We start from the raw sequence: 14307 nt of genomic DNA on the forward strand, positions 1-14307 counted from the left end.
TAGAAATTGATAATTACTGTATCAAAAGGTAATTATTATACTTTAGCACGACTGCAAGTCAAAATGTGAACCAGAACTGTACTAACAACAAATTACAATAATCACTGATATTTGCACTCACTCATTAATTCTAGTTAGTGCTTTTGTTCAAAGTGCCAGGAATCATTTTAATTTGATTTACTATTTGCAACAATTAGATCGCCTCAGATTAAAGTTCAAATTTAAAGTTAGTGAGACTGAAATTACTGAATGCTTTAAGTTCAAATCTTTAATCTAACTGAATCATTTAGTTCATAAGCAAAATTAACTGACGCTGCAATTTTCATTTTTCGTAAACGGTACTCGCATTATTGTAACAATAGGACAGGACAGGTACCTACTTGGTGAATGATTTTAGGAGAATCATCTGTAAACAGTTTTGATTAAACTATGGTAATTATTCACTGCAAAACACCACAAAGCTGAGTAACGCCGTTACAAAACTAGTTGACAGTAAGCTGTGACGCAGCAATCTTACTTCAGTCCATTCACGCCGTGACGAAGTTGCTGACGACGATACTGCTGCTGGTTCCTTTCCACGATAATTAGCGAGCAGGGGAGTTATTGGCAATGATATTGGCGCGGCGGGTTCTTGATGTTGCTGCAGCCAATATTTCCACCGCCCGCGCTCATCACTTGCCACGTGCCGCTAAACAATCACTCCTCCAGTACAGTGCACGCCATCCATGCGTCCGCACTTCACCAAGTCTCACACCAGATATCTCTCTCTGTGTAGCGCGCACTCTGACGTAACATCCTCCCGCGTCCAGAGACGCCGCTGCTCCAACGATACTTATTCGTTGACAGAAACCTAACGTTTCCCTAACATTCCCTCAGCGATTACTCAGCGATATTTACATAATAAACATAATTGATTATACGGCAAAATAAACAAATTAATTCATACATCGTGTACATATAAATTTACATGAAGATAAAAGCAAGTATAAATACAATAATAAATGGTCAAAGAGAACATCGGCATGAAAGTGTTACAACCACCCCCAAGTTGCGAGCCACTGCTATTTCAGTAGCCAACATGTGTCCAGTTGTTGTGAAACATGGGAAGCTCGGTGGACTTGTGAAAGGCTAATAGTTTTCAGTTAATGGGTGTACGTACTTGTCGAAGTCCAAGGTGGTGCTCATGAAGGTCTGGAGTTCAGTGCGCTTGTGTCTGTGCGCCGGCAGGAAGGCGGTGCGGCTGGGCGAGGTGGACGCGCGCGGAGACCCGGACTGCGACGAGGTGCAGTGCGCCGAGCCGGTGCAGGATTTCGCCGTGGCCGCCGCCGTGGTGCATCCGCAGTACAACTCGCCCAAGTTCCGCCACGACGTGGCGCTCGTCCGCCTCGACCGCGAGGCGCGCTTCTCAGGTTAGTCTCAGCTGCCAGCGCTGCCGCAGGAACCAGCTGCGCCGTCGGCCTTCATTCTCATGTTTTATCGCAGACAGCAACTGTCTTCCGGAGAGACCGTCACTTCTGATCTTAATTTTGCTTCCTGCAGCACTAACGTAAACAGTGATCATTTGATTAGCATGGTTGTGGGTATAGCTACAGTCGTCAAGCAGCACGGAAGTTATGCGGCTCGCAGGTCATAATTCTCACCACTGTCCCAGTCGCTACATTTACATACTCTTATGCCGTTAGATACGGTTTTTTGTATTTCAGTTTCCTAATACCCGTTTCTGTTGGTCTTGTATTGTTGTTCTTGAGCCGGCCGAAGTGGCCGTGCTGTTAAAGGCGCTGCAGTCTGGAACCGCAAGACCGCTACGGTCGCAGGTTCGAATCCTGCCTCGGGCATGGATGTTTGTGATGTCCTTAGGTTACTTAGGTTTAACTAGTTCTAAGTTCTAGGGGACTAATGACCTCAGCAGTTGAGTCCCATAGTGCTCAGAGCCATTTGAACCATTTTTTTTTTTTTTGTTTTGTTCTTGAGGTAGTCAGTACGAAGTCTGGTTTGATGCAGCTTTCAACGCTGTTTTGTCTTGTGCAAGCAGCTTCATCTCTGCATAACTTCGACAACCAACATCCACTTGAACCTGTTTACTGTATTCAAGCCTTATTCTCCCCATACAATTTTTGCACCCCGCATATCCCTCCATTACTGAATCTGACGATGCAGTGATGCCTCAGGATGTGTCCTACAAACCGATTGCTTCTCTTAGTCAAATTGAGTCATGAATTTCTTTTTTCTCGAGTTCGTTCCAGCACCTCCTCATTATTTATTCCATCCTCTCATCTAAGTACCAACTTTCTTCTGTAGCACTACGTTCAAACACTTATGTTATCTTCTTGTTTGCTCATCGTCCATGTTTCACCTTCGTAAAAGGCTAAACTCAATTCACATGCTTTCAGAAAAGACTTCCTAAAACCTAAATTTATATTCTATGTTTAGAAATCTCTTTTTTATCAGTTGAAGACATAAAGTTTGAAAATGAGCAAGTGATCATATTTTGGCACTTTATTTTACAAGTCCCTTTTGATCACACAAACTTTTACACTTCACTATTACCGGTTTCGGCTACTGCCGTCCTCAGATCATAAAATGTTCTGATGTAGAGTCAACATCAAGCTAAACATGTAGGTAAATAGCAAGTGCACTTACTATGTTCCTACATGTTTGCTTTGACGTTGATACTACATCAGAATATTTTATGATCTGAGGATGGCAGTAGCTGAAACCGGTAACAGTGAAGTGTAAAAGTTTGTGTGATCAAGGCAGACCTGAAAAATAAAATAGCTTTTTCTTTTTTTCAAAAACGCTTTTATTCCTATTACAAGATGGTTCAAATGGCTCGAAGCACTATGGAACTTAACATCTGAGGTCATCAGTCCCCTAGACTTTAGAACTACTTAAACCTAACTAACCTAAGGACATCACACACATGCATGCCCGAGGCAGGATTCGAACCTGCGACCGTAGCAGCAGCGCGGTTCCGGACTGAAGCGGCTAGAACCGCTCGCTCACAGCGACCGGCTTCCTATTACAAATCAACATTTCACACCCTCTCCACTTCGACAATCTCCAGTTATTTTGCTGTTCAAATATCTAAACTCATCGACCACTTTTAGTGTCTCATGGTCTAATTAAATTGTATCATCATCCAGTGATTTCTTTCCACTACATTCACTCACACTTGTATTACTTGACATCCTCTTATCAAGACATTATCCAATCTCTTCAACTGCTCTCGCTGTGAACACTTAAATACCGAGTCTGGAAATGTAGGTTTGGTTGCTGGATTTCAGCTTCCACATCCGATTTTATGTCCATGTGAATGCTCCACTGTTTTGGAGTTCCTATTCGGTGGTTAGGTTTTTACCTGCTTATTAAAGAGCTGGCAAGTAACAACGAAGTGCTTTTCTGTGTGTTGAAGGAATCTTGAACAGACTAGAAAGTTATCCATTTCCCTTATTTAAACTAAGGCGAGAACATTTCGTTCTTATTTAAAAAAGTCATGCCTAAATTATTATATTATCTTCTATTAGCAAATATGATCCCATTGGTAATAGTCCCATATGCTTTGTAGATGGCTATTTGGAACCTTCTAAACTCACTGCATTTCTTATGCCAAAGTGTCTCAGACACAGTCTTCAGCTGCTGATAAAATATTTGCTATTCTATGCATAGGAAGAGTAACGTATTTTCAATCCTTCGAAAGTTTTCTAACCATCCCAAGCCTTGAAAATAGTTCAGTACAATAATACACCGCCAGTCATTCCCTTAAACAATACGCATGACATAGGTCCGTGGAATAAAACAGTATTAATTGAAAAGGATAAGATTTCTAAATATCTATTTTGAAACAATTTCCTCCGCTTCCCTTAACAGTTCAGGGACATTCATCAGAAAACCGTACTCTGTTTTCATTTAAAATATTATGATTGTATTGATGAGATATTTAATTTCATGTACAGCTTGCACGAACAGGCAAAGCTGCCCACAGATTTCTAAAAAAATATTATGTTACCCATTCCCAAATTCCATAAATTGTGAATACTACAGAACTCTGAGTGTTTGTTCATGCACCTGAAGTAATATCCTCAACTGTACTAGGCTGCATAGAGCAGGAAGTTGGAGCTTTGCAATCAGATCACTTTCTATACTGGAAAAACAGGGGACCAGAGAAGCAGTACTAATTCCAACACCGTCTATATATTAACAACTGCAAAGGAATCTAACAGGTCTTGAAACAAGCAAGAACAGACTATAAAGATCGAAGAATAACATGGAACTTTTACCAAACTGGAACAGCTGTTACGATCTTGATGGAAGGACAAAGCGACAAGAAGAGCAGAAAAGAAAAAGCGACCGACAAGACAGTGCATTATCAGCGATTGTCCATACCTGTACGTAGAAAAGGCACTTTAAAAAGTCAGAGATGACTAACAGATAGATATACGAGGGTCACTCCAAAAGCAATGCACACTATTTTTTTTTTAAATCCATCTTTTATTCTACATGTTTGAAAGTTTTACAGTGTGTAGATACATCCTTTAGGAACAATATTTTCATTTCTCCATATAATTTCCATCCCTCTCAACTGCCTTACGCCATCTTGGAACCAGCGCCTGTATACGCGCACGGTAAAATTCTGGACCAACCTGTTGGAGCCACTGTTTGGCAGCGTGCACAAGGGAGTCATTCATCTAGTTCCACGAAAAGAGTCTTTCAGTTTCCCAAAGAGATGATAGTCACATGGAGCCAGGTCAGGACTGAAAGGCGGGTGTTGCAGTGTTGTCCATCCGTGTTTTGTGATCGCTTCCATGGTTTTTTGACTGACATATGGCCCTGCATTGTCGTGCAACTGCAAAACATACTGCTTTTGCCGATGTGGTCGAACACCACTCAATCGAGCTTGTAGTTTCTTCAGTGTCGTCACATATGCATCAGAGTTTATGGTCGCTCTACTTCGCATGATGTCCACAAGCAAGAGTCCTTCAGAATCGAAAAACACCGTAGCCATAACTTTTCCAGCAAAAGGTGTGGTTTTGAATTTTTTTTTCTTGGGTGAATTTGCATGATGCCACTCCATTGATTGCCTCTTCATCTCTGGTGAAAAATGATGGAGCCATGTTTCATCACCTGTCACAATTCTTGCAAGAAATTCATCTCCACCATTCTCGTACTGTTCCAAAAGTTCGCTGCATACTGTTTTTCTTGTTTCTTTGTGAGCCACTGTCAACATTCTGGGAACCCACCTATCACAAACCTCTTTTAACGCCAACACTTTCAGTATTCTGCAAACACTTTCTTCTCCTATCCCAACGTAGCGTGAGAATTCGTTCACTGTGATGCGTCTGTCAGCAGTCACCAAATCGTTAACTCTCTGCACATTGTCTGGAGCGTGTACAGTACGAGGCCTGCCGCTGAGAGGACAATCATCAATATTGCCGTGTCCGCTTTCATCACATAATCTGCTTGCCCACCGACCAACTTTACTGCGATCGACAGCAGCATCTCCATACACCTTTTTCAACCTCTTGTGGATGTTTCCCACTGTCTCGTTTTCACAGCACAGGAATTCTTTGACAGCACGTTGCTCCTGACGAACGTCGAGTGTAGCAGCCATCTTGAAGACATGCTGTGACGGCGCCACTCACGGGAACAGGTTGAACTAAGTTTGAAAACAAGCAGGAAGGATGTATCTACACACTGCAAAACTTTCACACATGCAGAATGAAAACTGTATTTTTACAAAAATAGTGTGCATTTCTTTTGGAGTGACCCTCGTACTAATACATGGCCAAAGAAAAAAAAAGTTGAAATATGCCAGTGATGCAGCAGTCCCAGCTGAAAGTACAGAAGATCTTGAAACTGTATTAATTAAAATGGGACGTTGAATATCATCGAAGTACCATTGTGCTGTAAGGGTGTCTTGCATGACAACGTCTATGCTGGTAATCAGGGCCCAGTTCGAAGCAGGACTCATAACTGAAGGCAGTTCTATTCCAATCAACGAGATTCCAGGGTGAAGACGTGTCTGGAGACGCCCCAGATAACGTTCGGATACCAACCTGACCTGACATGCGGCCCGACAACAAAGAGTGGTGGTATGGCGTGTCACTTTATCTCATGGCAGGACCCTCTTGGTTGCCATTCGTGGCACCCTTACAGCACAACAGAGCGTCGACGATATTCAACGGCCTGTTTTTGTGCTCTTCTAGCCAAGCCATCCTGGGCTTATATTACAGCAAGATATTACCCTTCTGCACACGGCGAGAGCTTCTACTGTTTGTCTTCGTGCTCAACAAACGCTACCTTGATTGGCAAGGTAGCCGGACTCTCTCCAATTGAAAACGTTTGTTACATTATGGGCAGGGCCTTACAAATAGCTCGGGGTTTCGACGATCTAACGCGTCAACTGGACATAATTTGGTACGATATCCCTCAGGAGGACATCCAACTCTGTCATCCATGCCACACCGAATAACTGTTTGCGTAAGGGCCAGAGTGGCAACGGCCTTGCCGCAGTGGGCACACCGGTTCCCGTCAGACACCGAAGTTAAGCACTGTCGGGCGTGGCTGGCACTTGGATGGGTGACCATCCGGCAGCCATGCGTTGTTGCCATTTTTCGGGGTGCACTCAGCCTCGTGATGCCAACTGAGGAGCTACTCGACCGAATAGTAGCGGTTCCGGTCAAAGAAAACCATCATAACGACCAGGAGAGCGGCGTGCTGACCACACGCCCCTCCTATCTGCATCCTCAGTGAGGATGACACGGCGGTCGGATGGTCCCGATGGGCCACTTGTGGCCTGAAGACGGAGTGCTTTTAAGGGCCAGAGATGGACTACCGCGTTATTGAGTTGCTCAATTTGTGAAGCTCTTTTCATCGAATTTTTCTGAAATTGTAATCGATTGTTTGTTTGTACGTGTATGTCACATCTACCGATTTCCAGTACATTCGAATAATTCCTTCGTGGCGTGTCTTTTTTTTGTCTTAGAGTGAACTAACTCGGACAGATTTTCATACTGAAGTCAGTAGCGGCTCGTAAACACTCATTCGCAGTTTTCTCGGAAACGGGTTGTCTGCAGGCGCAAGTTTACTGGAAACTTTTTTGCTACTGTTACCGTATACTTTCACAGTGGCAGTTTTTGCTATTAATTATGACTCACTGTGTATATTCTTTCACATATGCAAAATATTATCATTTCTCGCGCACTAAATAAACTTCAGAATATTAGTATGCAGCTATGTGTCCTCTACATTTATTAGAGGTGAGACGATACCAGAATAGTTGCAAAGCAAAACGCGATGTTACGGGATTGATGACATTGTCTTCCGTGCTTTATTTGGGCGATTGGTTTGCATAAAAAAAGACGAATTACAGAGTAGGGGGAAATAGGCAGATGACAGTACAGAGCAGCTGACTAGGGGAAGAATGAGCATCTTTACTGCTGCTTGTATGTTGGCTCTTGGTATTTCAATTCTCCGACACTTGTGTATGCTTTCTGCTGTCCAGATGGCTCCTGCCTTTGACTGCTTATTAAGGCGCGTGCTTATCGGATGTTTGGATGCGTGGAGCATCCCATCAAGACGTTGCGGCACACCACTGTATTGTATTGACATTCACCTGAGACCAGGCGCCGATCGACGGGAACAAACAAGCTATTAGCAGGCAAGAGAGCCTGCAGGCGTACAGTCTTTTCTTAAGGATGCTATAGAGACATCAGATAACACAAGCTAACGAATGGTCTGAGAAATCTTACTCGCATGTATGGTTGACACTACTGGGCACTTCGAACAGTCACAATCAGAGTTACTGTCGAGACAAAACGATTGTGCATAGAATCAACAGAACGTTTCCTAATGCAGTGGACCTATCAGAGCGGCCAAACTATAAACTGCTTGCAAATTATGTGCAACTCCTTGTAGGTAAATCTGAAGACAAATATATCTAAAAAAAAAAGACAGGGGCTCATCTTATTTACCAAATAAGAATGAAGATAAAAACGCAGAACAGATTGGAACTTCACAAATGTTGCGAAACATAACAATAATTTCACAAACGAAAACATCGCTACATTCAGAAATGAATCCTTTGAAGCATTTCCTGGTGGAGAAGTAGGTGATAAATAGAAGAACCAAGAGCGCACGAGACTAGGTAGCGCCTAAGTTGCAAGCAAATCCTTGTGCGTAATGCGAGCGTAGAACATGACTGGTAGAGTATCTCAGAATGTCACAGTAATTGAGGCACACAAGAATGAGTTAGCATGGCGTAAAATTTGCAGAAACTTTATAAGGCCTTATTTGAAACGCGTCGTTTCTGATTCATCACAGAATGAAAGCTTTAGTTCCACTTACAGCTTCGTCTTGTTCTGCTGAAATGTCTTCGGAACATATATTAATCTTATTGAATTTACACATCTGCGCTCTTCTCATACCTGCTTTATCTCAGAGACGTCAGTGAGTAGTTACAGCTGCTGCATACGTCCAGCATGCGATATCTATAAGTAGTAAGTGATTTTAGAAGACCATTATATCACTTTTGTGACAGTTATTTGAATGCTCTATTTTTAAACTTCGATAACTTACTTAGACCAATAAGCGACTCTTGTGGCAATATTTTATTCTGATATTTATTTATGCCATTTGTAACCTCCCCACCGAAATTTTAAAATGACAGAAATATAAAATGAATAGGAGCCAAGCGTAACCTCCCTAGCAATTAAATTTAATGACAATAAAAGTGAGAATTGCAATCTGACTCAAGGTGTAAGCTGTCACGAAAATAATGAAAAACAATTCAATGCTAATGAGACTTCAGTGACAATGTAAACTCAATTAAACCTAAATATCGGTCTTTGGCCCTGTGCAAAAATCATAATTAAATTCTTACCTCAGTATAACTGCATGTCAAATTTCTGCTCTTATTGTTGGCCACGGCTTGGAGGAACTGCATTGCAAATAATATATATATATATATATATATATATATATATATATATATATATATATATATATATATATTTGCTTTGAAATGAAAATTATTATTGGGGCACTTGTTGAAAATTAATTACAATAAATAAACTTTACATTATCTGATGATTACCTTAATTAACAATATACCTCATTCAGCATCTTGACCAGAAACCCATGTCGACGCTCGCCGACTCCTCACACACAACTGCACTCGACTGCTACTACCGACGTACTGCACTGCTCACAGACTGCCCACTGGCAGACTGCTCGCAACTGTACTGCACGACTACTAACGTACTGCTCGCAACACTCGCGCGGTCAAGCGCAGACTAACTACGATAAATGGCTCTCTGGTCAGAGACTCTGCAATGCCTCGCCATCGCCGCCACACAACATACGTGTTTCACATTGCACTAATTTTTTAAAATTTTGCATTGTACTGCATATCATATTCGCAATATAAAAGGAAAGTGCCATGATTATGATATTTTAATAAACTGTCGCTGCTTGTGAATCAAAATTAATATTATTTCGTCGCACTAAAAAGTAGTGGTGCCTCGGAGTACTGAAAATATGAAATGTCTAGCTGGAAGCAAAGCTAACATTATTGCTAAACTGGAACATTTACGTTTGAACAAGTCGTTTTGTTGTATAGAATTGTATTTAAAAACCATATAGTAGTAGATATAGAGCGTAAGACAAAATGTTTGCTTTAGTTGTTAAATTTTAATATTGTCAATAATCGCATGTGTTGCATGGAGAGATTAAACTGCTTGTCTTTGTTGTTTAGCATATGTTTCAGTAATAGCATTAAAAGTGTAAAAGGGTATAATATTCTACTATTTAGCACTCCGGAAACGAGTAGCATGTAGCCGTGCACGCAAACAAAGCCTGTGAACTGATTCCTTCCCCAGTTTTTCTATAGAAATTGTGAATATGATCTTTGAAATAATTAATATAAATCTTATAACGGTGTGTTTTCTAGAGCGCATTTTGTGAGTCGCCATTTCTTTCCTTATACTGATAAAGTCGGTTCGTACAGCTGTACTGTGTCCCTACTTTTTGCATCAAAATGAAAATTAAGAGTATGAAACTCTTCATTTTTCTTTCTCCGTACTTCATGACGAGATCCTGTTTCATGCAAATCTCTGCTGTATGTTTCAGCGTACGTGATCCCGATTTGCCTGCCGTTCGGCGACCTTGCCACCCAGAACTACACCGGGCTGAAGGTGACTGTGGCGGGGTGGGGAGCCACCGAGAACGGTGAGTCCAGCAGATGGTTGTGCCACTTGCCGCGATAAACGACGTCTCGGAAGACGGAACTGTGAGAGTCCAGGCGCCCCGGACGTTGAAGTCGTTAGAAAGATAAAGGAGGTCAGAGTTTAACGACCACCTCATTAGACACGAAGTGATTTGAGATGGAACGGGGTGGCCAAGAAACCTGCCGTGGTCTTGGTCAAGGAACCATTCCTACGTTCACCTCTAGTTATCTGGGGAGCCGACGAAAAGTTTAAACCACACTGATAGGACGAAAATGAAAGATATGGACGATGCGTTTATTATTCAATTTTATTAATTACTGCACCATCTCACTCGACTGTAAGAAATTGGTCATATAGGTAAAACTGTTAAGTATATATACAGGGTGAGTCAAGTAAGATGTAACATTCCTTTCATTTCCTGAACGGTTCCAGATATTGAAACGAGATTTCCTGCATTTGATAATATGCTGAGGGACTCGAAATGTGAACTCTGGTATAAACCGAGATACTGGAACAAGCACAGTTGTTTTAAAGGAACTGTATACTTTCATAACTGCTTTCAGTAGCCCTTCGAAGGACAATTACAGTGATGTAGCGCTTGTTGATATGGACGTTGACACCTTTCGCAAAAGAGTATGAGAAATGCACAAAACTGGAACGCAATGCAGCCAGAGTCGGTGATTGTGCTGTAAATGACCCCAAGCAGAGCTCTCATGGCAGGCTCCGTCGTTATGGTCGATGCAGCAAGACAGCCCTACGCTAAGATAAAACCTGATTTTCCATACGACCTAGCTTCAGGATCCGCTATGATCTTTGTGTATTGGAACTAAGGCATACGCTAGCTTGTAGGGCAGCAAGTGGGGCTTAGGAAAACTATTTTAAACGTGCATACCTTTTCAGGTTTTTGTGGAAACAACTACAGTTTCGTCAGGCAGTTTTGGTTGGTTGGTTGATTTGGGGGGAAGGGACCAAACAGCGAGGTCATTGGTCCCATTGTATTAGGGAAAAATGGGGAAGGAAGTCGGCCGTACCCTTTCAAAGAACTACCCCGGCATTTGCCTGAAGCGATTTAGGGAAATCATGGAAAACCTAAATCTGGATGGCCGGACGCGGGTTTGGACCGTCGGCCTCCCGAATGCGAGTCCAGTGTACTTACCACAGCGCCACCTCGATGGCCGGGCGGTTTTCCAATGTCGTTTCGACACCGTTTGTTTGACATTCGCCGAGTAAACTTAGCACGCCTAACTTCTCCTCGTTGTTGTTCATGTCTGCATGCGAGAAACGTTGAAGCAGAAACGACCTGCAGCGCGGCCAAGTAAACAGTCGAATGGCTTGATACAACGACATACCACCTGCATGAGCGTGTTTACAACGCAATGGTCCATTTCGGCCTACTTGATTTTCAGTTTTTGAATTTCTCGTATTATTTTGCGAAGAGTTTCAACCCCTATATTAACAAGTATTATATCACTGTATTCGTATATTCAAGCGCTTTCGGATGCCGTTAAAAATATATCATTCAGTATTTTGAACATGGCTCCACTTCAGCAACGGTTACAGAATAGCGGTTGAACAAGACAGCCAACCAGTTGCAATAAATGGTGGTACTCAATTAACCTTAACCACGATTTCAACGCAGTCAAACCCGTCTTTTTCAGAAGGACGAGGAAAAAAAATCACATTAGCAAACAGTCACGTAATAATAAGATCTCCACATAAAATGTGTCGGCAACGACTTGTAAATCCATTTGTAAAAGATGCACTCAGTCGGCATGTAGATCTTAACATTGGCTGGCATTTTATGTGATTGATTTTACTGATGTGACAGACCCTTGAGGTTAGTGGCCGTAACTTATACAAATGGATATGCATATCGTTCACAACACATTTTATTTGTAGATGTTAGATCGGTTTACTAACTCATTGTTTGCTAATGTGAAGGTTGATTCTTGGCCTTCTGAAGAAGACGGGTTTAAATCCGTTGAAACCATGATTAAAGTTAACTGAATAGCACCATTTACTGCAAATGGTACGCTGTCTTAGTCTTATTCACCTGCTAAGTGTATCATTCTATGTAAAGATCATGCTTGCCTCAATATCTCGATCGATACAAGAGTTAAGATTCTTTATTGCATATCAAAATACATTGCCGAAAACCTCGCTTTGATATCTAAAGCCGTTCACGAAATAAAAGGGGTGTTACGTCTTACTTGACTCGCCCTGTGTAGAGTCTCTAGTGGCACATCACCTTTGAATAGAAATGCAGTTTTAGTTAAAAATAAAAACAGAATATCTCCTACTGAAAGAGGCGTTAGTTTACATGGCGGTAAGTTCAATTGAGAAAGGGCTAAGTCAATGAGATCCATGCTGACTACATCGTAATAACAGTAGGCTCGTTCTCCGCGTTGTTAAAGGCAAAGGAAGCCACTATCTACCATACAAGATAGCTGCTACTATATTAGGACTGCGAAGAACAGGTACAAAAGTGCGATTTGCATTGACCAAAGGTTATTCCAGGATCGTAGAGAGTGAGAAGAGCCACTATCTGAAAAAAAAAACGTAGCGAAGAATGCAATAGATGATAGATGCATTCCAGCGGAGAATCTAATTGCTGCGGTCAGAGAGACGCGTACAGAAGAGAAAGGAGCAAGGATTGGGAGACCGAAGATCGGTACAGGGACACATCGTACGGACGTATCCACCCCAAAAATACCGAAGGTACGATGGCACGCTCAAACGATATGAAATCTAATCCCACTGGCAAACGGAACTCGAGGCGTTTTGTAGTACCGGTAACACTCTGTAGTATTCAAGTCATATCATCGCCCTCTGCCACTGGGGGGAGATCCATAATATCAACAATACATACTTTGGCTGTCTTAGGCACAGATAAGAATCAGACTGACTGCTTAAAGAACTGGTTAAAATGAAAAAAGAGCCTTTCTCGAATTTGTTGATGTACTTGAAAACGGTGAATATAAACATTTATGAATTACTCATGGAATTCTTGTTAATGGTTGATATTGAAATGTAATCAGTCAGTTCGTCTGTGTATCCATTCATTCTGCTTCTTTTGAAACTAGTTAACCTGAGACCTTTTGGACAATGTACTTATTTAAATGTTATCGTTAGTGGAATTTGTGTTTTTAGTAACTTAGCAATTTTTAGAAAGCCAGTCCTTTAAGCATGAACAGACGTATAGCTGTCGCAAACTGCAGGTTTGAAGTGAAATTTGCGTCAGTTTTAATTAGGATAAGCTGCAACAAGATACTTGTTTAAATATTTGCTTATTTTCTTTCCTAATTTTGACTCATTTCATGGTTATCTTCGGAAGCGGTCTGCAGAAGGCGTACATTACGAATACTAAAGCAACGTGTAACTAGTGTGATTATAGGAAGATACTTCCTAGTTTTTAGCTCTCTTACTGAAAAGGAATAGTAATGCAACAACAACATGACTTTTGCCTCCGCTGCTTAATGAAAAAGACTCAAGTTTTCCGGCACGTTTCATAATGATGATGAACATGAAAAGGGTTGAGTTGAATAATATGAGCGAACAGATATTTCATTTACTGTAGCTGCAGCTGATATGATTTACGGCCACCGTGTTCAAAATGGATGTTTCTTTGTGACTAGTACTGGTTTATAATATCGTGGTTTCGCGAAAAAAGCGACATATTTCAGAACTGCTACGGAAGTAATTTATGTATTTTGCACTTCCTTCACTACATGCTGTGTTGTGGCTCAGATGTCGATTACAGACCTCTGTATTTTGTATGGGTCTTCCAACTAAGTTAACTGAGCGTTGTCCGCGAAAGGAAACGATCGGAGATCGACCTCCGTTTAGGCACTTTGTTTTACGCTGTGAGGAGACTTTATTTTAGTCTACAATCTGGAGCAAAATAAAATTTTCACGCCATCATGGTTCATTTTATGTCTACAATAAAATAATGTCATTTTCAATTAATGAAGTTATCTATTTTTCCGTCCACGTGTTCTTAAGTGAGTCTCTCATCTTCATATGGAATAATCTGTTTTCCACTCAGCGGCCATTACGATGTTTGTGCGCCCAAGTTTCATTTACG

At 41.5% G+C, this 14307-nt stretch overlaps 1 protein-coding gene and 1 pseudogene across 1 annotated transcript in view; both read left to right on the forward strand.

Annotated features, from left to right (window-relative positions):
• The window catches only part of LOC124551771, a 236086-nt gene that overhangs the window by 205650 nt on the left and 16129 nt on the right, over positions 1-14307 (forward strand). Inside the window, exons 7-8 of the mRNA XM_047126470.1 lie at positions 1228-1409; positions 10126-10224. Coding sequence (XP_046982426.1) covers positions 1228-1409; positions 10126-10224 — 281 coding nt within the window. The remainder of the gene's footprint in view (positions 1-1227; positions 1410-10125; positions 10225-14307) is intronic.
• On the forward strand, positions 6492-6607 carry LOC124552614 (annotated as a pseudogene).

Source organism: Schistocerca americana, chromosome 1, assembly GCF_021461395.2.
Source record: "Schistocerca americana isolate TAMUIC-IGC-003095 chromosome 1, iqSchAmer2.1, whole genome shotgun sequence".
In the NCBI taxonomy this organism is placed as follows: domain Eukaryota; kingdom Metazoa; phylum Arthropoda; class Insecta; order Orthoptera; family Acrididae; genus Schistocerca; species Schistocerca americana.